The sequence below is a fragment of the Emydura macquarii genome, unplaced genomic scaffold, assembly GCF_026122565.2.
Source record: "Emydura macquarii macquarii isolate MOO-44397 ecotype Brisbane River unplaced genomic scaffold, CSIRO-AGI_Emac_v2 contig_629, whole genome shotgun sequence".
NCBI lineage: Eukaryota > Metazoa > Chordata > Testudines > Chelidae > Emydura > Emydura macquarii.
Genome location: NW_027130766.1, coordinates 3,627,581 through 3,654,783, shown reverse-complemented (window position 1 = coordinate 3,654,783; position 27,203 = coordinate 3,627,581). Strand labels below are relative to the sequence as shown.

The 27,203-nt window shown below is 51.9% G+C and overlaps 2 protein-coding genes across 3 annotated transcripts; one reads left to right on the top strand and one right to left on the bottom strand.

The window, feature by feature from the left end:
- Window positions 1-240: 240 nt before the first annotated feature.
- On the bottom strand, window positions 241-15,502 carry LSM12 (LSM12 homolog). Of its 2 annotated transcripts, none has more exons than XM_067541073.1 (5): window positions 15,271-15,502; window positions 12,711-12,844; window positions 2,934-3,043; window positions 1,676-1,802; window positions 241-902 (listed from the first exon to the last, which is right to left on the bottom strand). In XM_067541073.1, the coding sequence occupies exons 1-5, from the start codon at window positions 15,389-15,391 to the stop codon at window positions 810-812; spliced, it is 585 nt and encodes a 194-aa protein (XP_067397174.1). In that variant the 5' UTR covers window positions 15,392-15,502; the 3' UTR covers window positions 241-809. The 2 variants fall into 2 exon arrangements, with proteins under 2 accessions (XP_067397174.1, XP_067397175.1); XM_067541074.1 differs by lacking the exon at window positions 241-902 and adding an exon at window positions 929-1,230 and having other exon boundaries at window positions 15,271-15,492.
- A 2,430-nt stretch (window positions 15,503-17,932) lies between these two features.
- Window positions 17,933-26,198, top strand: G6PC3 (glucose-6-phosphatase catalytic subunit 3). Its single transcript, XM_067541070.1, has 6 exons — window positions 17,933-18,527; window positions 20,112-20,215; window positions 22,211-22,301; window positions 23,828-23,946; window positions 24,717-24,858; window positions 25,699-26,198. The coding sequence occupies exons 1-6, from the start codon at window positions 18,310-18,312 to the stop codon at window positions 26,057-26,059; spliced, it is 1,035 nt and encodes a 344-aa protein (XP_067397171.1). The 5' UTR covers window positions 17,933-18,309; the 3' UTR covers window positions 26,060-26,198.
- Window positions 26,199-27,203: the final 1,005 nt, after the last annotated feature.

The following is a 27,203-nucleotide window of genomic DNA, read 5'->3' as shown; positions in this document are numbered from 1 at the left end:
TGCCTTTAGCACAGGACGGTAAGAAAGAACAATCAGGAGAAGAGGTTTACGGCTTAGGGAGCAACACCGCCTCCTGGGCTCTCCTGCCCTCCCAAATCCCCCGTCTTAACGTGTGCGAGCTCTCCAGAGAGTCACACGCAAAGCCACCAACTCAGCAAGGGCTGATTGGGGTGGGTGGTTTGCCTTTTTTTTTTTTTTTTTGCCATGATCCCGGAGAAGAGAACTGCTAGAAGCAGAAAATATTTAAAGAACATTTTAATATATATATTCATATATATATTTAAAGATAAGAAAAATAAGACTAATTCAAGCCTTGCCCTGTGCAAACAAAATTAAAACGAGACCACGCCGGTTGCCGAAAGGTCCCGATTCAGTTGACACAGTCAGATTGTTATTTTTACTTTTCGAAGGGGGTTTGGGGTGGGCAGATTCGTCTATATTAAAGGAGAGAGTGGAGCAGGAGGGGGAATGGTAGACCCCCTTTACAAAAATAAAAGGGGGAGGGTTTCTGTGGGGTGGCAGAAGAGGAAAGAAATTCAAAAATAAAACTAACAACGTCTGACTGCCTCGGAGAAAACATGGCGGACACAAAGAAAGGCTATTAGTCAAGTAATGGATGATCTTTTAAATTATTCTCTTTTTTTTGTTTTAAAGTCTAACGTTTGGAAGTGATGAGCTCCCCGTTAAAGAGCCCCTGGGAAATAAAATATAACCCCGGCCCGCCCCCACCCCAGCCTCCTTTGAAGAAATCACGTCGTCTTCTGCTGGATCTTGGAAGAGCGCCCCCCGTGGTTGGAAGGGGGCAAGACTCAGGATGACAGGGTGGTTTCCTTCTGTGTTTGTTGTGCTTGTGAACCTTGCATTACCTTTTGGCTTTCCACATCTCTAAAATGTTTCTCAACCTGGTTGAGGAAGGAAGAAAAAGGGAGAAGATGAATCAACACCGCTGCGTTTTTATTGTACAATTTCACAGGGAGCGCAAGAAGGGGGGTAGGGTCTCATGGGCTCCACCAGATGGGAAGGGTACATCGCACAGGGCAAGGGTGGTCTATGGTGACCAGAAGCAGTCAACAAAGATGGCAGCAGTGTGGGATTTGCCAGAGCTGGCATGGGGATTATGGGCGCGTGTTCCATGCTGTATCTCCTCCAGCCGGGCAGATGGGGACGGCCAATGGTTCGGCTGGAATTTATGCCTAGAACTCAATAGCAGTATTGGTCCTACACGTTCGTCTACAAAAAGGCAGACAAAGGCACAGTCAGTATGGGAAGGCAAGGCCACGTCTTGCACCTTCCCCCAGAGAGACAGAAACCGGCCCACACGGTCTGGGGGAGGGTGTCAGGGAGATCACAAGCTCCCAAGTGGGTAAACCCTAACTCGTCTTCCACAGGCTGGCTGTTCCGTCAGTAAATGGGGAGGGACCGGACAGCAGAGTCCAACCTCCATAGCAAGGGCTCCCAAAGGAAATGGGTACGGGAGACACTTTTAAACCATTTCCTGTTTGATTAGAAACCCCAGCACAGCCATTGATCGGCCAGTAGTTGCAGCTCTTGTCCCAAACATAATGCACCATCCCTTTTTGGTAGCAAGGGAGCGGCGGGGAAAGGCGCTTCCACATGACCATGATGGGGCCACATAGGCACCCACGTAGGGCGATACACGCACCCCTCTACTTACTATTTTGCGTACGTGACTCAGGGCACTTCCCTCCTTGCCTTTACAGTTTTCCACTTGGTACGGAGGAGCGATAACAACGTCTTCCATCACCACTATGTTCTTCTCTTGCCATTTACAGTCTTTAATGCTGGGAGGGGAAGAAACAGGGCAGGATTTTACTAACAAAGCCATGCAGTCTCTCTCCATGCACTCACCCCCACCCACGCCAGCCCAGTGGCTCCAGAGCCTAAACTGCTGCCAACAGGCCAGGTGAAACTCCGCCGCCTTCCTCCTGCATGGATGTCCCCCCTCAGTTCCCAACACTGGCTACGGAAACTCAACCCAGATTACTGCATATCAGAGGGAGCTGCTGTCCCGCCCCGATGCACTCCCCTCGGGGGCCTGATTGGGCCAGCAGCCAGTACATCACTGAAGGTACAGCTGGCACCTCCAGGGAAAGCCGATGAGAGATCTGCCTAGCAGCAAGAGACGTACATCACTCAGAGCAGTTGTCGTGGGCTTGGAGTTACAAAGTAGGGTCTCCGTTACAAGTCACTCTGCAGGGCAGAAGTGCAAACCCTCCAGGAATGGAGCAACTTCATCGCGCGCGGAGTGTAGATCTGATTGTGTTCAGAAGCGAAGGAGCGCTCCCATGTACCTGGAGCCCTAGGTTAGGCCTTGGGATGGTACATCGGCTAATCAAACCCCTTACGTTTCAGCAGAGTAGCACGGGGCTGCAGGCTGCTATTGGCTAGGGGGAGTGTGGAAATGGCACAGCCCCAAGCCATTAACAGTTTCAGCTGTAATTTGAGGAGGCAAGGCAGGGCTGAGACTCTGAGTCCCAGGGGGCCATTTCCACACACACCACATAGTGCGGCAGGGAGTTGAACTTCGGTAAGCTAAGTGCAGCACAGAGCAGCCAGCACCTCGGCCAGTCAATCTGCAGCACACCACTGCCCATGGAAGGCCAGACAACGCACAAGGCAAGGGGAGAGGGCAGCAACAGCGGACGTGGGGCCAGCCCAGCGGCCTGCTGAGGCAGGGATGAGGAGCCTGGAGCTACTGCTACAGGTATTGGTAGTTGGAAGCGACTATACTGAGGGCGCCAGCGAGAGAGGGGGGAACGGGGCGGCTCTCTGAATCCATTCTGGGAAGAGCTACCCCAGCTGCTAGGAAACAGGCTCATGCACATACACGAGGGTTGATCTGGAGAAGGGGCAAAAGGGTGAAGAAAAGAGCAAAGACTGCCCCCATCCACCCCCCCCAGAATCCAACTTACGTCTTATGTATAGTCTGGAAAAGCTGCTGTCCCTCCAGAGAGACACCAGCACTAATTGCATATGCCTGGCTCAGCTTCTCTTCCTTCTCCGTCCGTGCTTTGTTGGCAAGCTAGAGGGAGGGAAACAAAGACCTGGAGCGTTATTGATTTTTGACCACAAAACAGCAGAGTCCCAAGTGGGAGAGATGTAGCGGCAAACAGAAATTAAGACTGGCTGGGCTGCATTTGACAGAGGTGAATCTTGCCAGTAAAACTGTTTGCATAGAAGATAACCAGTTACAGAAATAAAACCGGTTGCATGGCCGACTGAACTAAACACGGGAAATTAAACTGGGCAAAAGCCAGGCTCCAGTAAAAAGACTTCAAGGCCATGTTAGTGCAAGCAACAATGCTCCAGCACCGGGTTTGAGTGGTCTAAGATCACTTAGATTGTAAAATCTTCGGGTTGGGACTGTCTCCTCTCAGACAGCTGCCACGTTTGAAGCACCATGCACTCCTATGTTGATTCAGCCCCACTACATATAGAATCATAGAATATTAGAGTTGGAAGGGACCTCAGGAGGTCATCTAGTCCAACCCCCTGCTCAAAGTTCTGACTAGTCAAAGGAGAAGTATCCCTAGTCTCCGAGTATCTCCTTGTCAATTACATTCTATTTTACCTGCTCTATGCCAACAGAAATCCACTCAGCTGCGGGCAGAGAGCTAAAAACAAGTTGTGTGTGCCCGCCCTTAGCTTATTTAAGTAACTGTCGGGTTCGTGTGGAGGTGCCACACAGGCATCTCTGAAGAACCACGTTCCCAAGCCATGCTTCGATTGTCACCACTTTAGGGCAGGGACCATCTTTTTGTTCCATGTCTGTACAGCACTTTGGGGGGCCTGGTTCAAGACTGTCCCTTCCAGACACTACAGTAACGCAAGTCATACACACACGACAGGAGCTAGGGACAGTTTTACTTGTGCACTCACTGAGCACTTGTGCACTCACTTTTTGGGGGGCAGGTGAGTAAGATTTTATTTTACTCAAGTTATTTTCATTGTGAGTTGTCATGGTAACAGCAAGAGGAGTTTTATCATCCTAGTGCCCAGAGGCTGCAGCCAGGATCAGGGCCAGACTGAGCCAGGCACTATGCAGAGTTAAAATAAGAATCCCCAACTCAAGGGGCTCACAGCCCAGTAGCTTCTGTGCTGGGGAATGAACCATTTTCATGATCATTTTGCAAGCCTGAGTTACAGCCTCAGGAGCAGAAGTGGAAAGTTTCCTGACACTGCCTGCCATCCGGGCCTCACTGGGAACCTGCAAGGGCATGTCTCCCCAGCCCATTCAGTGTTTGACCTCTCAACAAAACTGTGAGACAGATTCCTACCAACAAGGCATGGGGGACAGACTGCCAGCTCACTTGATGCAAGTCACAGAACAGTCAGGTAGCAGCAGCTTGTTTGATTAGGGCTGGATTCAGACTAGCAAGACAAGCAAGAGGTCTTGTATGCCATTTCCATTGTGCAGAGAAAGCCTACTGGAAAACGTGTATGCCCATTTGCTTCAGGTACTACCCTGGAAGTTAGGTACTTTAAATGCTTAAGTGCTGTGCATGTTTCATGCATTTTGCGTCTCTGCACTTCATGGTTTAAATCACAGGTTCAGTTAGTTTGATGGTAGCAAAAAGTAGTGGATGCAAACAGTCCTTTGCCCCTCTCTTCCAAAGATCTTAAAGACCTTTATATACCTAAAAAAAGACAGTCCAGTCTTTTTAAAGTAGTTTTGGCAACTACATCAGCCCTGGAACCCCCTGACAACTTTGGGGTTTTTACAGTCAAATACACAGCAGGAGAATTTCCCCTCATCCCCTCCTAATCTCAGAGTTGTGCTAATTTTAGGTGCTAACAATAGCAGCTGGATTATTGGGGTTTTGAAGGCTTGTCTACCCAAGGAACTTGACAAGCATAGTTAAACTGGAGTAACTATTCTAATACACACACAACCCCACCTCGCCCCCCCCCAAACACCCTGTGGACACTATTCTAGAATAAGAGCAATTTTATTCTGGAATAGTTATTCCACTCACAAAGCAGAGTCGTTATTCACCATACAGGGCCCACACAGGGGGAGTTTACTCCAGAGTAGCTAAATTACAGCAGAATAGCTATAGCCAAATTGTTTTTCCAGAGTAACTATGCTGGTCAGTGTCCGCATGTAGACAAGATCTACATGCTTGGGAAGTGCTTTGAGAGATGTAAAGCATCAAGGATTTCCTCCAGTCTCTGCTCAGAAGCAGAGTGCTGGTCACAAAGCAGGTGTATCCTGCCTCGTCAGGATCAGTCAGTCTTTTTTTTTTTTTTTTTTTAAAAAGCCCACGGATTGAGCTCCAGCCTCTAGTGACCCAGGCCAATCAAAGATTACTTTGCTGCAAGGTAAGCATCCCTTTTACAACTGCCAGCTGCAGTCAGCAACAGCCAATTGCGATCGTGTACCCACTCGTGCAGCGGATTGGTGTAAGCCATACAAAACGCAAGGTCAACAGCTCTGACAAGAAGAGATCACTGCAGAGTTAGATGTGTGACCTAAAAGCTGCTCAGTGTTTCTATGGAAAATGTGGTGAGCTGGGTATTTTAAGAAACTAACAGCAAAGCAATTTTAATCAGTTCTGAAGAAAAACCCTGTTATACGAGAGAAAAGTTTCCTTCCCTCTACGTCAAACTTCAGTTATCAGATTCGGAGGCTGGCAAAGGATTCTGCTGAACACAAAGCAGGCCCCGCTCATTCTAGGGCTTGAATGATTCCCTTCAACAGGTCCAGTTACCCCAGTAAACTAGGATACTTAAGACATCTGTAAAGGCTCCTATCAACAAGCATGTAAGAATGCTACACCACAGCACAAAAGGATAAAGCAAGGCAACACCCCAGATGAGAGGGATCCATTCCGAATGAAAGGGGTACAGTTACAGATGGTCAGTCGAATGCAGATGCTTCTTGGCCATGAAGGAGAAAGCACTTCATGCCAGCAGATCCCTAGACAGCATCTTCTATAGATACAAAGCCAACTTGCAAAGCAGCACATCCCAGGGAAAGTCTTCCCCAAATGCTGAGACCAAATATTCCAAAGAACATCCCTCTCGATCAGCTAGAAATGGCACATGACACAGAGCAACAAGATGCAGTATCAAGATTCTCTCCCCCATCTTCCCAGTATGAAAATCCCCAGCCCCACGCAGCAGAGGAACTTTGCTGCAAACAATTCTCAACACTAGTGAATGATTGATTCCCCACTCCCACCCACAAAGAGAAAAAGATTAGTCAAAAAATGATGGTTGTGTCATTTCAGCACTTTGATGAAAGTGTCCTAATGAGACTCGGATTTGATGCCTTTTGCTGAAGAACGGTGAAGCTGTAAGATCAGAAAAAGGGGGGACGGGAGGGAATCCTTCCCTGGATCACTATCAACCCTTTTTGCCAAACAAGTAATGCTGATTGGTGGTTTAGTTAGAGATCACTAGAGCTAATCTCACTTCGCAGCTTGATTACAAATCTCTTTCCGCAGTTTTCGTGGTAACTTACATGTTTCTATATGGCTACTGCAAAACGGTTTCCCTGACTAGTGGAAGCAGGATTTTTGCCTGAGAAGCGTTACTTTAATGGGTGTCTATAGCAGAGAATGGATGGGTCACCTAGTTCTCAGAAGACAATGTCGCTGGTGATCACGGAGGTTTTAGAAGCCTCTTAGCCTTATTTAAACAGGGTGGTAGCTAGAATGGTCTTGCTCACGGTAAAGGCTGGCCGGGTAATGCATCTCCCTCTGAAGTTAAGAGTGAGCTCTTCGTTGTTTGCCCCATCTCTCACTGCACACAAGCAGCAGTTTATTCCCAGCTTCTTGTGTTTGGCCAGACACTGTATAGTGTTTAGCAGAAGAATCCTCTGCACTGTGAGGGCTGGATGTTCAGACAGGCTCTTTGTCCATTTTAAAGCTACTAGCCCTCTGGATGCTGACTTAGCTCACAGCAGTGGCTACGCTGGATAAATGTTCCCTGTCTAATGGCCTGGCATGTAAAAGCACATGTAGGAGACAGACCAGTCAGGCCTGAGGGGACCCTGCATTTGGAAGAAAGGTAGCAAGAATTACTCTGTAAGGAGCAAATCTTCTCAGTGAGGGATTGCTACAGTGCATCCTTGGCAGCAGCCCCCAGTGTCAAACACAAGTGGCCAGTTACGTGCATCACCAGGCTGATTGAGGGAATGACTCTGCTGGCAGAGAGCTCATATCACAGTTTGCCTTAGCACAATCAGACCCCCTAACCTGAAACATGCCAGAAGCCAGCAAACATGGCAAAGCAAAGCACGTCTAAGACTTACAGACAACAGCCAAAGAATAATTGAGAAGGGAGGAATCCCTCCAGCAAACAGTGCTTTAGTCCACTTGCAAATGAGGATGGACCAAGGGGAAACTAGAGCTCCAGCCCTGAGGCTCTGACCAGAACAATGTACTGTTGCTGAATGAGGCTAAGGGCAACAAACTGTCATTTGTGTTTATTAACCCCATTTATCAAGCTCCTAATCTGAAGGGTCCTTACAGAACAATCATAAGAGCGTACTCCGTGACCCATCCCTGCTAGCTAGGGGAGAGAAAAACTGCATCTGCCATTACCCTGGTTTGCACAGTTTCCATTTCAAGCACTCAAAGCAGTCTCCCTGTCCGATACACTTGGCAGTTCCAGCTCCCCAGTCTCCAAAGAGCATCTGAACTTGCTACTATGAGCCTATTAAGCAGATTCAGTTATACACCTTATGCAATCGCTCCATGAATGAATGAGTCACTTCCCTTCCCTGTTCCACGTATTTGTGTCATTCATATATTCGTGAAGACTAAAAGAAAGAACGCCACCGAGTTTCAATAAACTGCTTAGTCACATTCCTCCATCCCCCGAGACTCCTCCCCCCCCCAGTTACTAAATGGCAACTAAGTGATCAGACAATTAGAGCTGTTGCCATCTTATCCCAAGAGGAACGCACCCAGTTCAGAACTACACAGATACAGAGCAGGGCCCGTCTCCTATTGCACAGGCTGAATAAGCTCACATCAGTGAAAGGCTAGGTAGAGATTGGCATCTGCCTACTGAAACCATCACTAAAGTGAACATAGTCATTTGCGGCCAGGCGTCAGGCCCCAGGAGCACTCGGAGCCCCTGCGGCATCCTCTCTGGAGAGCTCTGCAGCCCAGGGAAAGGATTCTAGGGGGCATCGGAGGTTTATTGGTGGTAAGTGGTTCAACACAGGAATCACAATATCAGAGGTTGACAAACCCCTCCCAACCTCACCACCCACAAAGCCTCCCCTCAAACCACTGCTTTAGTTTCTGGTAGAAACGCTGCATCCAATGAGTCTCCATCCAGCCCCTGCACACGGCATCTTGTTGCTACTTTCAAGCTTTATCATCCTTTATGTACAGTTCTAGCTCCTCAAACCCATTCTTCGAGCCTCTGTTTCCCAAGTGGACCATCAGCTCCTGGCTTGAACACACCAGTGACCTTACCACTAACTTAGTCAACGGACGACATTCGCACCTGGGATAATAATGTTTTGTTCCACAGTTCTGTCTCTAGCTCCTTTCCTTTGCTCCCAAGGCCATATACTTAAGAGTTCTCAATCCAGATCCTTTCCATAACATCTCGCTGGTTTGCCCACCAATGCAACCACAAAGCTGTCCCAGTTCACCACATTTTGACCAACCATCTGCTGAAGGCCAGTTATACCTTCTTCACTCCCATCTTGATCCTCGGCAATTCCCTTTTATAATCTTTTACATCCCAGTCCTGTGGGTATCACAAATACCATAGCTAGACTTTCACTGCAGGAAGCAGAAGCATAGCACCCTTTCTCCATCCCACCTTCCAGCAGCTGATCCATTTACTAATCCGAGGCAGAACTGTTCCCTCCTGGTTTTCAAGTTTCATCTTAACTAAAGCTTTCTCTCCACTTTCTCTGCCCGCTGCTCACTCTGCTCCACCTTCCCGGAGTGGAGCTTTTCCATCTGTGCTGTAGTCAGGAGTTCTCCTCCAAGCTGTCTCAGCCATCCACCTGCAACTGATACTCCAACACCCATTCCCCTCTCCCTCATTCTTCCATTCACATCTGGAGCTAGTATATACAAATACTTTCTTTCTTTGCTGTTTTAAATGGCAGCTCTCTCTCTAGTTCCATCTTTATACACCATTCCCCCTCTTCCTATATGAAATCTGAACTCCGTTGAGATTTGCTCTACACTCTCTAATAGCATAATTTCCTTCCTCTGATACTACAGCTAGCAATTTGCACCGTTTTCCAGTCCTGAAGCATGCAGAGAACCCCCTCCACACCAGCCTTTGGAAGAGGAGTTTTGTAAATGCAAGAGGTATGAAATGCTGCAGTTGTCTCAGTCAGGCAAAGATCATTTTATTACGGGAATACAGACAGGTTTCTGGACACGTGAAATTGCCAGTGGAAGAACAATTTGATTTGGGTTGCTGGCACTGAAGAATTTCTGTCATTATTTTGCTGCTAGGAAGGCTCCATCCAAAGGTTTTTAATTAAATAGTTTTGTTAGTTAATACACTTTTAAATGTATTATGCATACAATGATCCCCCATCCTGCCCCCAATAGCCAAGGAAGGACTTGTACGTCCACTACGCCTAACTAGCAGCATTCACAGTTACAGCAGTTGACGCAACTACAAGGTGTAATTACATCTCTACCGTAACTGGGTCATTTGATACCTTTCTGTCAACATGATAATCCATCAATAAGCAAAAGGAAACTCTCATAAGCCACATATGATGCCACAAAAGAATGACACGTGTGTGTAGGGATAGAGCCTGTGGTTCCTAGGTACTGTGCCACGTTACCTCACTGTGGATGGCTTATGCAGAGCAAGTTTTCTGCTATACTGGGAACTGCACCCATCATTAATACTATCCTGTCTGTCTGTTGGAAATTACCATCATCTGGGTCAGATTTCCTCCCTCCCACCCCAAGAGATCTGCCTTACCACCCCTAAAAGCTTCCTTAAATATGGCATCACATCCTGCTTAAGATTGCTTCATTGCTTCTCTTGACAGCATTTCCTGAAACCTCCTTCCACATTAAAATGAATTGAATAACAAAGCCAAAAACAAACTTTAGCTTCCAAATTTCTACTATTTTGACTGCTTGCCCTCCAATTTCAGCTAATAAAAATGCTAACCCCCAAAGTCCGGTCAAGCTGAGTCAGCCCTGCCAGAAACTGTGTTCATTCCCTCCCACACTAAGATTCCACTGAAATGCAGCTAGAAGATGTATTTGTCTGCCATGGAGTTACTGGCTAAAGTCCCTCTCCAACACTCCAGTGTGACACGACTGCCCTACACTAGAAGGCCAGCATTCACCAAGCCAAACCCTACCTAATCACCTCCCTCCTGCTGCTCCGTTTCCCCAGCCCAATTAGCTGGGGCATTTAATACCAGGCATCCAACTTACCTGACAACGCAAGATAATTTCCCTTTCAGTTTCTCAGACAGTACCTCCAGAAAACCAGAAATGATCTCTCTCAGAGGGGAAGTTACATTCAAGTTACACAAAGAGTCTGAGATACAAGTGACTATTCCATGTCTTTCAAGGCTTGTCTCCTCCCACCCTAGGAATCCTGACCTACTCATCAGAGCCGAAAACCTCCGATTTATGGGAACCCACTGGAGATTGAATAAAGCAAGGGCACATGGCAAACTTGGTCTGGAAGTGTAACTGTTTAAGTGTTAACCTACCCGTAGCCACTTCGATCTATTAGCATCACCATCAAAATGGGAAACAATTACCAGCTGTTTTGACCTGAGATTTTGTAGCCAATAAAGTCATTTCTTGGATACATCACCTGCCAAAGAAAACTTGGAGGCTGCCGGAAGTGGTGCAGGGAGATTCAGCTGATGGCGAGCTCAGTGAGCAATGAATGCACAATCCTACATTAGCATTGCAAGGAGATGGCCCCATCCAGCAAGTTAACTTTCGCATGATTTGTGGTCACTGAACATCCTGTTGCACTTGATACAAGGCTATGGGTGTTAGCTCTAGTGTCCTGGCTATGTTCCAGCTCAGGTGATTGTAATCCGCCTACCTAGGTTTCCTCTGCCCTTAGACACAAGAAAGTTACTCTTCACTTCCTGCTGGGCTACCAGGAAAGAGTATGATTTCTACTGCAGAGATCCCGGGGGATCCAGCAGGAAGCAGAGGGATCTACACAACTGCAGTTTTTCTGGAAGAAGAGGTGCTAACATTTGTAACACATTAGATAGTCACTGGGATACTGAACACAGGAAGCTTTCGGCCACTGACACTTCACACAGTGTGTTTGACAAAGATGCCGTCTCACCAGCATCAGGCCTGCTCCACATTTAAAAGTTAGATCAACGTAGTTACGGCACTTGGGTGTGAAAAATCCCTACCCAAACACTACAGCTATGCAAACCTAACCCCCAGCGTAGATGCAGCTAGCCCACGAAAGCTTATGCCTGCAGAAATTAAATTTAAGTCAAGTCTTTAAAGTGCTACAGGACTCTCGTTGTTTTTTCTGTCAACATAGCTACAGTTGCTCAGGGAGGTGCAGCTTCTACAGCAACAGAATACTCTTTCTACTGCAACAGAAGGGGTTAACACCTACAGTTGCATAATGGGAAGCATCTACACTGTAGGTGTCTCAGTAAAGCGCTGTAGCTGTGCTGCCCATAGTGTAGACGTGGGTTTAGGATTATAGGTCCGTGTATCCTAGAAAAAGCTAAAGCCTTGCTGAGTCCAGTCACAACACAGTAAAACCCTGACAGAGCTGGCTATATGGTGGTCCCAAATCACACCTACAGCACTTCAAAAGTCAAGGCTGTAGCACTGTTCAGGATGGTCTAGTCAGAGTACCAGACTCCATGACAAGGCCATGTTGAAACCAGGTCCAAAAGCACCCTGGATTTTCACAGGGCCAAAAAGAGTACACACAGAGTACTAACGGCAGACTACTGTCCAACAACCCAGACAAGCCTGGTGATCAGCACTTGAAAAATCACGGGTCCACTGGCAAGTTGGTCCCAAGACCTACGAAAAGTTGGGCTCAGTTTCCTTGTAAACTACACCAACCAGAAGAAATGGATGATAATACATTCCTCCTCGAGCTCCATTCAATCAGGTATGCTCTGTACCAGTGGTTCTCAACCTATTTATTGTGGGCCACATCCAATGCTACCTGTATGGCCCCAAGGATGTCACATGGGCCACAGCTGTGTGCTGACTAGGCCACAGATTGAGACTCCTGTTCTATACTGTGCTTTGGCAATAACACATAAAGCTAACTAAGCATAACCACAAGATTCTGGAACATCACACTTTCATCTGCACAATGAAGAGCTCCATTGTCAGCAGACTAGTCTCCTTGGAAGACCACCCTCTACACGTGCCCTACTTTAGGCCTGAATGATAATCACTAAGAATAAAGATGGCCAGACTGCCCATTAATACAGAAACTTTAATGCACATCTAAGTGTTTCATAGCGTATGGAGAACCAGATTAGCACCATGCATGTGAATATTTTGATTTAAATTCATAAAAAGTCATGTCAGCTAAGCAAACATCATCCAAAGTCAGGTATTTTAACAGTAAGAAAGGCAATTGATTGATAATAGTAGGAACAGTGATATCTTGGTCACATGAACAGTGCATTCATCTCTTCCTGTCAATCAAAACAAGTGTAAATCCACGAGCACACAAAAGGATACATGAGGATAAAGGGTCCTTACCTTGCTAACATTGAGTGAAGCTAAAGGAGGAGGAGTTTCCGTGCGGTCATTAATTATTTCCACTTCTGAAACATACTGTAAGTTTACAAGCAGGATATCTGCGTGGTTGGGCTTTCCACTGGAAGAGGGACATTCTGGAGGAAAACAGCATTAAGGAAAACAAATCCAGGCAGATACACTCAACATGTCTAAAGACAACGGACACGGAGGGCCATTTGATGGAGTTTCGGGAACAAGTCAATAGAAGCGAGTTATATTTTCAGTAAATAAGTTCTTCCACCACTCTAACCCCTAACAATGAAACATGGTTGGCAGCAAAACCCAACTATTTAAACTCAGCTGCTGCTAGCAGGGTTTCCCTGACCGGAGTGTACAGAATCTTTTTCTTTTGCTAATAATTGTTACGACGATATTGTAGACAACCTAGGATGCTGTGTGATCTACAGCATGCTTTTCAGGAGTACATACCACCTTGCCCATTCTAGTCAAGGAAACTTAGGAGGGTTCCTGTCATGGTTTCAACTGTGGTAAGGACAAGGCTTTGCTGATCAACACAGATATCAGTCAATAAAGGCAACTGACTAGAATAAACTACTGCAGAATAAACTATTCCAGAATAGCTCTCTGTGTGGGCACTCACTCTGGAATAAGAGTGCGCACATGGGGAGTTATTCCAGAATAGCTATTGCGCTTTAATTTCATATCCTATCTGATTCCAGAATAACTTCCCATGTAGACAAACCTTAACACGTACACTAGGTTTAGAATCTCTAACAAGAACATTCCATTGCTGTAGATGCAACCTAAACAAAAGTCACTCTGCTAATGCTTTCAACTACATAATAATCAGGTGACAAGCTCTAAAGATTCATAGAAGAGACTTTCCCATTCATGATCACATTTTAGATAACACAAGCCTTACATGCACATTTGGGGTAGTTTGACACTTTTCGAATGACAGAAAGTATAAATTAAACACCAGTTTGCCACCCCCAGAAAAACCTTTATAGAACTGACATTAATTCCTGCACAATCTGTTCCTGATGAAGAGGGGTAGCTAGTCCTCCTCTCCTTCATCTGTCTGCTACAGTAAGCAGAGAACATATCAAGGCAAGAGAGAGCTGGTGGGTTTATTAGTGTGAGGAGACTGCATTAGACATATGGCTCTGCACTCCTAGGTCTCCACACTCCTAGGAGGAGAGGGAGACTGGCCTCATCCATACAAATGAGACACACCTGCAGCTTAAAAGCAGAGAACAATCAGATCTCCCTCTCACTAGGCTAATTTAATACTACAGCTGACATGAAAAGCTCACCTGTAGGAATGCTCATGAAAAAAGGGAGAAACTTAGGGGAGAGAAAACTGGAGAAGTACTTCACTCTGCACAGCACTCTGTCCATATCACATCCTTTTCTTTGGAAAGGGATCAAAACCTGGCCCACATGCTACACCATCTCACCCTGCTTCTCAGCCTCCCCTTGCTGTGTAAGATCCACGTTCCCATCGAGGCCAGATACCACTGCCCCCTCCCCATCAAGCCAGAGAGAAAGGGACTCTTGTAACATCCCACAAAGCAACCTACTCAGATGAACCCTTCAAAAGGAAGAGGAGGCCAACGCCCCACTGCCCAGGCCCGCTCAGATTCTGCAGTGACACTAGCTAACAGCACCCCAATGTGGGGAGGCTGGAGACGGCGCTCCAGCAGGCCGTGGGCAGGGGGCTTTGGGTCTGAAATTTCTCCCACAGACCCCAGGAGCCAGAGCACACGGACTTCGGGGCAACCCGCAGCGCCCGTCCTGAACATGCGGCCAGAGGCCTGTGCGGCCTGGTGGGTTGTTTCAGGCGAACGACGGGCTCCCGTATTGCCAGTGCCTCCATTCCCCGCAGCCAGCAGCGGGCCAGGCAGAGCAGCAGGCACATATATCACTGTCCCGCAAGCAACCGACCCAGAAGAGCATCTCCTCTGGCACTTAGATCCCCACCCCCCCGTCTTTCTCACACACACACACACGTGTGTCCCCCAAACCTAGATCAGACCCATTCTCCTTCACCCAGCAGCTCCATTTTCCCTCCAAAGCCAGCCTGGACCCACCAAACCAGCCCAGCCTCACCCCCCCGCCCCCGGGCAGATCAGTCTCTAGCCCCCCCCCCGGCCCCACACACACACGCCATGCAATCCCCAGGCTAGATCCCAGCCCCCAAATCAAACCCGCCCCCGGCCCGCCCCGCCAGGCAAGTCCCAGGCCGGATCCAACCCCCCCGCTGCAGCCCCCCCCCCCACCACAGTGAGTGACCCCCCCCTCCACCCCGGCTAGGCCCGCTCCCCGCGGCGGGCGTTCCCCACTCCAGGCCGCCCGGCGCCGGGCCCACAGGCTTCCCGCGGGCCCGGACACCGAGCGAGCGCCGCCGCCGCCTCGGCCTGCAGCCGCCGGGCTCCCCCGCCCAGCCAGGCCGAGCCCCGGGGCCGCCACAAGGCACCCGGCCTCGCAGCCCCCGGCCCCGGCCCGCTCGGCTCGGCTCCCCCCCGGCCCCCGGCCCGGCTCGGCTCGGCTCGGATACTGAGCGCCAGCATCTTGCTGGGGTAGTCGAAGGCCACCACCTCGCCCTGCAGCCGCTGCTCCTGGCAGGTCCGGCACGACACCTGGCTGCCCACACTGAAGTAGTCGCCCGGGGCCGCCATCTTGTCTCAGCAGCAGCAGCGGCCGCCGCGGCTCGGCTCGGCTCAGCCACCCCCAGCCAGCCACAGGGAGCCCCGCACGCCAGGCGCGGGGGGGCGGGGCTACGGCCGGGGGGGGGAGAGCGCGCGCGGACGTCGCGCGGCGCCAGGCGTCACGACGCAAGGCGCGGACTGGAGAAGGGGTGGGGCGGGGCCGGCTCGGCGGGGGTGGGGGGAAGAGAAGGCGGCCGCTGGGTGGGCGTGGACAGCTGGAGGGGTGGGCGGGGCTATCTGGAGAGGGCGGGGCTAGCCATGCATAGTGGTGGAGCCGTGAATCTGAAGATGACCTTGGTCGGGATTTGTGCTGTGTGCGTTCAGAGGCTGCCGCAAAGTTTCGATAGCCCGTGCACGCCCTGCCCGCCAGGAATGCCCCCCTGCATCCGATAAATCCTCATCAAGTAGCTTCATTCAAATTAACAAGGACGGGAATAATTCTTGCATTTATTATTCGGCCCCCTTTCTGCAGCAGCCCAAAGCCAGCCAAGCGTTTCAGCCACTCATCAGCAGTCAGTTCCCTCTGGCACAGAACTGCATGCAGCCTAAAGAGAGATCCCGTTCAGCAGGGGGGGGCTGGAATTAGCAGGGAATTCAAGCCCCCTGGCTTGAAGTGGTTTCCATCACATACAGGGTTTATACCCTTTGTTCAACAGCTTTCAGCACCCCCACCATAAAAACGGTGCCAATGCCATTCAGACATCTTGCAATGTGGCATGCATGCGACACAAATAAAGGCCGCGGTCCACAAGGAAGATAGATCCCGGCCAACACTTGTGCAGATCTCACTTTAGGATCCAGAGGAGGCTAAAGTTTGCTGTGTGGGCTGTGTGGAAAAAACGACAACCCACAAGCCCACAATCAACCAAAAAGCAACACTCCCAAATAAAAATAAAATGGCTCTGATCCTTAAAAATCTGTGCTGTGGTGCAGAATAAAACGACCAACTCCCACACAGCTTCCTTATCCCTGGTGAGGCAGTTTGTATGTCACCATTCCAAAGTAGCCAAATCTGCAGCAATCTCTAAAAGAGGGAGAGAGGATCCCAAACTCAATTGTTTTCTGCATTTTTGTGAAAGTGCCTTGAGGAAGTCTGCAGCATCTTCCTTACTTTTCCATACAGGAACAAGAAAAGGTTTTATTCTCCTTTTGTATGCAGCAGTTTGGCAAAAAGAGGATTAGCTTGTTATCACTGATAAAATTAAAGGTGACCTACAAAGGATTTTTTGGTTTTAAATCGGGTGTGTGCTCCCTTTTGCTTCTCAGTGATGGAGAAAGAAGTCAGCCTAAAAGGATCTTCTCCTCTGCTGAAAAGGAAAGGAGGAGTGTTGCTTGCCCCGCCTTTACCAATAACAAGTGAGTCTTTAATTCTCCAGTCATCCACAGAGTTTTCCAGGATAGGAAAGATTTACATTTTTAACATAAAAAAGAAGCTAGGACTGGAAGGGAGAAGGATTTTTTTGGTGTATGTGTAAAAAGAGGGGGAACCCCCCCCCATAAAACCTTCTTAAACATCCTAGAGCAGCAAACAATGACATAAATCTACTTTTCCCCCCCTTAGCAGGTCACCTTCAATTGTAAACTTCCTATTGGGACTACTATGCACTATCCCAATAGAGAGAATTAATAAACAATGATGCAGACATGCACTTCATGCAAGGTTTCTAGGATCGCCCAGTGATTTTCCATGACTGTTAAAACTGATTACCTCCCCTTCCCAAAATTTCTTGTTTAGATTTAATGGGATTGGACAAAGTGGGATTGAAAGCACATAGGCTGGCATGGAAGTAACAGCGGGATGTATAGGGATGAGGGGGCACAGAGAATGAGATTACAAATGCAGGGGAGGCATGTGTGAAGGGGAGGAGGGAAGTAGGGCACAGGAGGGTTATAGGGATAGGGTTGGGGTGCAGGAAGGGTAACAGGATGGAGAAGGGTGAGATTTGGGGATGCAGGTAGGACTGGAGCATGGGGGGAAAGGTAGGTGGGGTCGGTGCAAGTTTGGGGGATGCATCTGGAGGGAAGGGGGTAGAATCTGAGCATACAGGCTGGGGTGAGTGTATGGGGGGGGGCAGGCCAGGCATTAGCTTTGGGTCCAGGAGCTGAATTGCAGGCGGGGGGGGGGGAGGCTGCAGCGTGGGACTGGACCTCGGGCGCATACCAGGAGAGGAGTGGGAGGGTGCAGCAAGCAACAGGTGAGCCGGGCGGGCGAGGGCGAGGCTGGTGCAGAAAGGAGCGCGTGGCGGCCCGGCGTGTTCCTCCCCCCCCCCCCCATAGAGCGCCTGGGCCGCGGAGGCCTCTGGGAAATGTAGGCGGATGGGGGGGGAGAGGCGCAGTCAGAGGGCAGGGGAGGGAGGGGTTAAAGGGAGCGTCATCAGCATCCGGGAGCTGCTGGTAACGGGGCGATGGGGCGCAGGGAGGGACTCAGTGGGGGGGATGGGGCCTGGGCTGGGCTCTAGGGACAGGGGGCAGGCTGGCCTAGTGGTTAGGGCACGGGGCTGGGGGGAGCTGGGTGCAAATCCCCGCTCAGCGATGCCCTGCCTGGGGCCAGTCCCCTCCTCCTCCGTGGCTCCCTGTGCAGCGGGGCGGGCATCCGAGGAGGGGGCGGGAGAAGCGCGGCAGGCTGGTGCAGAAGCACCCAGGGGGTGCTGGGCTCCCCTGCCTCGCAGGTGGGCTGGGGGGTGTTCGCTTTGTCACGGGCACAGCCCTCCGTCCAGGCGCATTGCCCCACCCCGGCTTACAGTGCGATACAAACGCTCTGTGACGTGCAGGGCCAGCGGGTCGGACTGGTGCACGGTGCTGCGCACGCCCTGCCCGCCAGGCATCCCTGCCGGCCAGCGGGTCCAGGCCGTCCTCACGCTCGCCCCTCTACTTTCAGCCTGGCCGCCATGGAGGGGCTCTACAGCAGCGGAGTTCTGTTTGCAGAGGTGCTGCAGAGCGGGCCGCCCTGGCTGGAGGGGTTCTGGCTGTGGGTGTCCTTCCTGGCTGACCCCAAATGCGTCTTCATCGTCTTTTTCCCTCTGGCTTATTTTCTGGAGCGGAAGGTTGGGGTGGCCGTGCTGTGGATCGGTTTAATCTCCGAATGGCTCAATATAGTGGCTAAATGGTGAGAAAAGGCCTCTGGAGAGACGTTTTGCGGTAGACCTGTAAGCAGATCTGGGGGCTGACTCCCCTGCATTGCTTTGAGAAACTCAGCTTCAAGTGCTAGACTTAATGGACCAAGAAACCCAAGTGTTCAGGCTGGTATTACTAATGAAACCCATCTTCACAGTGAGCTGTTTTACTGCTGGTCTAGGAAAACTCAGCAAGGCCCATGATGAGTCACTTCTGCAATAAGGAAGCAGAGTGAGACAAAACCACTCCACCCCCCTCCCCACCATGTGCTTCCACTTAAAAAACAAGTCTGCTCCTCATGGCCTGGTTTCTTCCCCTGAAGCATCTAGGATTGACCACCCTCAGAGGGGAGGAATCTGAGCTGGATGGACCCACCCGTCTAATCCTTTATAACAGTTCCTACACTCATATGTTGTATTGACACTTAAAAGGTCCCACGCCCATAACCCCAGTGGTGGGATATGGAGCCGGAGGCTATTCTGCCTCGGGAGGGAAGCATCAGCTAAATTCCAGCGATGGGATCGTTATTACTAGCGACAATGGCAGAGGTGGAAAGATCCCCCGCTCCCAGGTGGAAAGTGCAGCCAGGGCAGCTAGAAAAGTCATTGTTTTGATGTGGCGCTGAGCGAGTGCACGCTGAGTGAGGATAAAGATGGGGCTGCCCAGAGCTGTGATGGCAGGGCCCTGCTGCCGCCGTCTCACCCCCACTTTCATAGTCCTGGACTAGTGTGTGTGCTAGCCCAGGAGAAAAGAATGGCGGGACCCTGAAGCTCAGGATTTCAATGCCGCTTCGCACCGCCGAGGGAGTCTGAAGCAGTGCATGCTCCTTCCTGCTCTATATGTGCTCTGAGTACCGGGCTCAAAGCCAACTGGGGTCAAGAGGAGGCTGTCTATTGACTCTACTGAGCTTTGAGTCAGACCCAAAGGGTCCAGGCCTATTTCCACAAAAGTCAATGAGACTCTTTCCTTTGACGTCAGTGGGTTCTGGGCCAGGTCCACAGCCCGTAAAGATCACCTACCTCGCCTCTCTCCGCGGACAGCCTTACTTCTACGTACCCACTTTCCTCTTTTCTACTCTCTCTCTCTTTGCCTTTTCCTCTGCTCCTCCCCTTTTCTTCCCACTCTTCTTCTTTCATAACCTTCAGGCGCCCTCTTAATAACCCAGCAAATAGCCATCGCAGACAGGCTGGGCCAGATCCTGATCTGTTACACTGGTGCAAGGCCAGCGTAGCACTGCTGCCATCAGTGGAGTTGCTCTGGTGTTCCTCGGAGCAAGCTGGCTCAAATTCTGGGCAGTGGGATCCCTGCTCGGTGGTCACGGGCCTGCTGACTGGGCAGACTTACCAAAACCAGGAACCAGAATCAGCTGAGCCACTTCCCCAGCCATCTGGAGTGGGAAAAGGACCTGGCCGACGTGGTCACATGTCAGCCCTGATGCACCCTATGTCACAGATCAGGCTTTGCCCTCAACTGCTTCTCATGGGGCTGTTGGCTCCAGAGAGGAGGTGGTTTCTGGGAACCTTGGGCGTTTTGTTTTTTTAGTTTTCACTGCTCTGTCTCCTCTTTCTGCCCCCAGGTTCTTGTTTGGTGAACGGCCATTCTGGTGGGTCTATGAATCTGGGCTCTCCAGCGAAAAGGTCCTGCTTCGCCAGTTCCCTGTCTCCTGTGAAACAGGACCAGGTTGGTTATTAAGATGGCGAAAGCTTCAGCTTGTGTATCTCCAGAAAATGCCATTGACCTTAATAGCGGTGTCCTGTATCCCCATAGCACTTCCCTCCGAAAGGATTGCAAAGTACCCTCCACATGCACACACAGAAATCACATTACCTACCACTGATGTGCAGCCCACTCTGAGGGAGAGTGTGGCAGCTGATGAGCAGTGCATAGCATCGCTGCATAAGGGTTTAGGATGGGAAGTGAAGCATGTAGTACTGAACTGAAACTGCAGAAGGAATTTAGGGAAGCAGAAGGCAACGCTCAGCTTTGGAATTTGGCCCGGACAGCTGATTGACACCACAGTACCTTCACTGGAAGCCAAGTCACCTCATTACACAAGGCCTCTCCACTTAACTTCCTGGGGCGTCAGGTTCCCCATCTGTAAAATGGGCACAATGATTCCCGCTCTCCTTTTGTAAAGTGCCTTGCGATCCACAGATGAAGAGTCAACATACGAGGTTGTTGATTGTTGTGTACCAGGCGGCCCTAAAAGGAGAGCAGTGGGGATTTCTAGTGGGACAGTCCACAAGCGCCTTCCTTTCTGGTCTCTCAGGTGGCTAGGTACACAAAGCCAGCACCACATCCACCTGGATTTCCGAGGACAAAGTGGGAATGGGCTCTCTGGGCCTGATCTGACTCCCGAGGTCATCAGTGGAAATCTTTCCATTGATTTGGAAGGAAGTAGAGATTGCCGGGCCCCAGGCATTTATAAAACGTGGCCTGTCTGCGCCGCTGGCCTGACGGCGCTCAGCGTGGTGTTGGTCAGCCCACTTTGTCCAGGCTTTTGGGATGGGACAGCGCAAACAGTGCCCTCGCCTTACGTAACCAGTCAGCTGGAGTCATGGCAGGGGAGAGAGAGCTCAGCTGTAAGGTCATTAATCAGCCTGCGATTCCCAGCAGAACACATTTAGTGAGCGGTGGGAAGTGAAATCTGTGCCACCGACGTTGGCAAGTAATAAGTATCACTGACTGCTTCTAGGCCAGGAAATCCTCAGGCAGGTCTGTCAGACAGCAGACAGCGGGATGAAGGGGAATCTGGCTTGGCCTTTCCAGCCTGGCTTCTTCCTTGCTCGCAAAGGCCATACTCCACCTCCTTTTCCTGGGATCCCCGTTCTCCCATCTCTGCTCCCTGAAGCCCCAGTCTCCCTCCCCAGTGGCTGGGTGCCATCCCACGAGGGCAGACATCTCTGAGGAAGCTGCTCTTTCCTCTCCCTGCCTCTGTGTCTTGGATACCCTTTGCTGCGGGTCTCGATTGCCAGCAGAGCGGGAGACCCGAGGCCATTAAGGCCACGGGCCCCAGCAATCCCAGATCTAAGACATAGAAACAAGGCAGCTTGAACACAGGATCTTATACTCCCGTAATCCCCTTGTTACTGCCACCCTTCTCCGGGCTCAGTTCCCCTCTCATGCCAGGGTAAGTATAGCCACTTCCCTGAAGCTACTCCCCGTTTACACGGGTGCGAAGTGAGCAGAGAATCAGACAGTGAGGGCCAGCCTCTCTGTTGGTGAGCTACTCCATTTTATACCAGCCGAGGGGCTGGCCAGGAGTCGCCAGCAGTGGTGGTTTCAGCACAGGCTGATGGGTCTTGCTGGGGGCCAGGCTGGCTGTGTTACTTTTGGTAACAATCATCCTTGCCAAACTGGTCAGCAACCCTTCCTTCCCCCAGCAGCCTGCCAACACTCAGCTCTTATCTAGTGCATTTCAGCATCAGTGGATCTCAAAAGCACCTTACAAAGGAGGGCAGTGTCATTTTCCTTGCTTCACAGGTGGGGAAACTGAGGCACAGACTTGCCCCATGGTCCCTCTGCAGGCTAGTGGCAGAGCAGAGAATAGAATCGAGGTCTCCTGATTCTTAGTCCAGTGCCCTATCCACTAGGCCATGCTACCTCCAGACCCTAACTATTCTCTCCCAAAGACAGAAGGAAAAATATTTACCCCCCTGTGTTCCCTTCATGCAGGTAGCCCCTCCGGCCACTGTATGATCACAGGGGCAGCCTTGTGGCCAATAGTGACTGCTTTCACGGCACTGGCAACCCGGCACTCCAATAGGTAGGTACCACAAGGGCCCGAGGACAGGTGGTTCCCTGATACCCCGTTGCTGGCCGGGTGGGATTTGCATGGATGCTGTCACTGTAACACAGTGGAGCCGGGCGGCATAGATCTAGCCAGCTGTATGTCCTATTCAAAGGGGTGTAACGATTACCCTGTTTATAATTAGTGTCACAGTAGTGCCCCGAGATCCCAGATAAGGATCAGTCTCTGTTGCCCCCAACATTGTGTCCCCGTTTCCATAAGTGCAAAGCGGATGGGAAACGTAACCATTCAAATCCGGTGGCTTTTCATTCCCCGCTTGTGCTGTGCCGGCCAGCAAAGCATCGGCCCCACAGGGGTCTACAAATGTGATTGCTGGGGTGAGAGATGCGAGGCATTGGACACCTAGAAAGACTCTCCGATGGAGATGTGACAGATGCTAGGGACATCCGGAACATCCGGAGACCGTCGTGTAAATGTTATGTGTATCTGCATGGGCTGGCTAGTGACTGGTTTCCTGGTGGGAGAGCTAACCATGTTAGCTAGCACAGCTTAAAACACCTCTGCATTATTCAAACTAAGCCCCAATTCAACAGCAAAGCATTTACACACGTGCCAAACTGCTAAGTGTAGACTTAAACATGCGTTCACCGATAAACATGTGCATAAGGTCTTTGCTGAGCAGGGATGGACTTAAGCAAGGGCTTAAGGCCCAGATTTGTAAAGGTATTTAGGCACTCAGTGTTGCAATGCCTAAGTGATTTAGGAGCTTAAGTCTGGGATTCAGACTCCTAAGTGCCTAGCTCCCTTTTAAAAATGAGACAGGCTCAGTTGGTGTCGCACTCGGAGCACAGCAAACTGAGATACCTTTAAAGTTGAGGCCTTCGTGCTTTGCTGAATTAAGCCCAAGACGGCTTTAGTGAGTGACTGGGAAGCCCATGGCAAAAATGGAGAGGAGGGGAAAAGAGTCCCATCTCAATGGGACAGTTTCCAGGAAATGTAGCACTTTGTCCTTTGGCCACGTGCCCCCGTCCTGCTGTAAGTGACTATTGCAAAAAAGGAAACAATCCTCTGGGGGCTGGGGAGAATCCCTGCAAACCCAAGAAAAATCACTGCAAAAAAACCCCAAAAAATTCACCCTGTTTTGTTGGGGATCAGCAGTTTCCTGCTCCCTTTGGATTATCTTTTTTGGCCTCACATACGAGCATTTCTGCCCCGCGTCTTGGGCCCGGTTCTCCCGCGCCCTGTACCTCCCGCAGTCACTCCCGCCAGCGCAGAGCAGCGTGACACGTTCCCTGATCACAACGGCTGTCACAGGGCAAATGTCCGTTGCCGGGCAAAGGGGCTCAGGCTCGCTGGTGACGGGGACCAAACCATGCCGTGCTGGGATACGTACCTGGACGAATCAGTCGGGCGGGGTGGCCGGATTGGTTAGGCGGGGGCGACAGCGCTGTCCTCGTGCTATGCCGGGCAGAAGGGCTTGTGGTCTGCTCCTTTCCCCATCCAGCTGTGTAACGCCCCTTCCTTTCTTCCCCCTCTAACAGCCGGCTGGTGAGGCTAACCCCCTTTATGATCTACTTTCTCCTCCTGCTGACTGTGGGGCTTTCGCGCATCTTCATCCTGGCGCACTTCCCCCACCAGGTGCTGGGGGGCATCACGGCGGGTTAGTAGATCTGGGGGAGGCCGGAGGGCCTGGTGTTCTTGGAGCCTTGCGGGCAGAGGGAGGAGGCTGTGGGCACCCAGAGGACTGTGTTCAGACACTGGCCCCCTCTGGGCTGGGGGGCTGTGCTAGCCGAGCCACTCGGCACCAGCGCGGTCTGGCCTAGGTCCCCGCCCGGCGTCTATGCTCTCTTTCCGTGGGATTTGGCCCCGGTCGCACTGGTCTGGCCAATCAGTTAGCCGCCAAGTGAGCCTGAAGCCTGGCCGTGGGCCTGGTCGGAGCCACGTTGCGGACGGCGCCCCTGCGGACCCAGGGAAGGTGAGGCAGCCCAAGCGGGAGCTGTGGCCTCACACACTGTCCCTCAAGGGATCTGGCTAGAGCCCGTCTCGGCACGGCGTGTCCACCTGCCCTGCCAGGCCCAGGTAGGTCACTGCGATCGCCCGCTTGGCTCTGCCGAGCCCGGGGAGTCCGCGAACCCGCCCGTCTCCGACGAGCGCCGCCCCGGCCGTTTCCCCGGGAACTCCCCAGGCGGGCACCTGGCAGGCCGTGGGTCACGCTTCTCCCGCCCCAGGCGAGCTGACCCCTGGAGCCCCAGCTGACCTGGGCAATGGGAACTGACCCATCGCCAACCCCTCAGCTGGTGTCATCCAAGCACCTCTTTCCCCCCCACTGGCGGGGACCCGTGGCCAGCCCCCTCCTCCCTCACTGCCGGGCAGCAGCCGACGCATCCGACTGCTGCCTGCAGAGATGCCCTGCCCCTCTTTGCTGCCTAGGAGCCGGGCTGGGCTGGAAGCTGGCGGCCTGCGTCCCAGCAGAAAGGAAGCTGAGTTTCTACGTCGCCGCCGCGCTGGCCCTGCTCCTGAGCGCCACTGGGCTGTACTGGGGCATGGTCGCCCTCGGCGCGGACGTCGACTGGTGAGTTTCTGCCTGGAGCAGGGCCTGGCTCACGGAGCCGAGATACCCAGGCCACCTTCAACCAGCAAGCCAGGGCCCGCCGCGGCCTGGTCCCGTGCAGAGAACCCTGGCGGGTTACTGGCAACTTACCTTCCCGGGGCATCTTCCTTCCGCCAGGGCTTTGTGCACAGGAATCTGTCCTCCCGGGGTGGTACACAGCAGAGTCCACAGTCGCGGGCCAACAACCCAGCCCTTCTGAGCCTCCTGGCATGGGCTCTGCAGTTCAGGACAGTCACTCAGCTAGCCACACTGCTGGGCTCCTGGTCCTAGCCCCTTTCAGCTCCTCAGCACGGGCTCCGCGGCTCAGCTGGTGGGCCCCCCCCTCCTCCGCTGGTCTCAGAGCCATTTCTCTCTGTTCCCCGGAAAAGCCTGCAGCCTCTGTCTCCTCTCCCTTGCCCCTTTCCTTGCTCTTCCCAGGCAGCTCTGACTTTCCAGGTCTCCTCCCCTCTAGGCCCCCAGCTGCCCCCTTTTAAGCCCATTTGGGTGGCAGCTAATCCGTCATAGGAGCCCGGGACCGGCTCCTTCTTAAAGGGGCCAGTTACCCTATGGCAGGATCTTTTATGGCCTCAGAGGGGAAGGGGCAGCGGCTTGAAGGGGGCCCCTCCCTAGCAGTGCCCCCGGGCCAGGGTTCAATAGGGACCCCCTTCCTCGCCACACACAGGCTGTTCTGCGGAGGGCTCCCCTCCCAGGGATGACCGGGGCCTGCTGGCGAGGCAGGCAGGGCGGCTGGCCTGGCCGCGAGTTATTTCCAGGGCCCTACGCAAAGGGCCGCCAAGCGCTGCCATTCCTCCATTGTTCTAGGTCCATTCGCCTCGCTACCAAGTGGTGCTCGAACCCGGAGTGGATCCGTCTAGACACAAGGCCCTTCTCTTCGCTGTGCCGAGACGCGGCCTCAGCCCTGGGCCTGGGGCTGGCCACCCACTCCTCCCTCTACGCCCAGCTGAGGCAGGAGAGGCCCGGCTGGAAGCAGCGAGCCGCCTGCGCCGGCCTGGCCGTCGCCGCCCTTCATTGCCTGAGCGCCGTGGGGCAGCCGGAGAACATCGTCCTGTGGTACTGCCTGAGCTTCCTGAAATACGCCAGCTTCCCGGGGGTGGTGGTGGCACTTGTTCCGTGGCTGCTCCATTCCCTCCCCCACACGCAACCCCGGCCACGCGCTGACTAGCCCGGCCAGTGCATCCATGACCCAAACAGCCGGCGGGTCACTCACCCTTGTGCGGGAGAGTTTGGGCCATAGTCATCCACACACACGGAAGCCACGTCTCCAGGCAAATGGCAGCGTCCGTCCGCCCAGCCTCCAACTTCACTCAATGCAACACGGGCCAAATTCTGTCTCCCTTCTGCTCGTCCAGCCCTCGGCACGGCTGTGAGAAAGCAGCCGGCTCTGTGCTGGGAGGATTGCGTTGACATGGCGAGAACGCCTTCCTGGACCTTAACACTGATTTGGCTAACACAGCTTCTCCTCTGTCGTAGATAGGGGGCCTCTGGCTAGTCCTAGAAAGCTCCAAAAGTCCAAGCAACTTGAATCTGTCCCCTTGAGCGTTAGCACCAAGGCCGTGTCTGAGAGCACGGGCATTTGGTCATCTCTAAACACAGGGCACTGCGTTGCAAGATGGGCTGTTTGGAGGCTGCTAGCGTCCTGTCCATACTGTAGAGAAATGGTTCTAGCTGGTTTTGAAGAGCTCGTCCTGGGCCTCACGACACCCCAATTCTCATAAGATGCTTGGGACCGTTGTGCATGGATGCAACAGGTGCTCTCTTTTCCAGCTGCACTGTTACTACTACAGAATAATGGAAATGGGGGGCTGGAAGGAACCTCAAAAGGTCAACTAGTCCAGCGTTTCTCAACCTTTTTGATACCAGGGCCTGGCTTGCTGCCTTCCTAAACTATGTCAGGGAGATCTCAGGGACCGTCACTGGTCCATGCACCATTTGTTGAGAAACGCTGATCTAGTCCAGCCCCGTGCTCTGAGAGAAGACCACGCACGTCTAGCTTAGACCATCTCTGCCAGGCGTTTGTCTAACCCCCGTTCTTAAAAACCTCCAATGATGGAGACTCCACAGCCTCCCTTGGGAGCTTATTCCAGCACTTAACTATCCTGAGAGTTAGGTTTTCCTCATTGCTAACCTAAATCTCCCTTGCTGCAGATTAAGCCCATCACTTCTTGTCAGTGGCCATGGAGAACAAGGGATTGCAAGCCTCTTTCTGACAGCCCTTAACATAGTTGAAACCTGTTGTCAGGTTCCCCCCTCAGTCTTCTTTCTCGAGACTAAACCTGCCCAGTGTTTTGAGCCTTTCCGGATAGCTC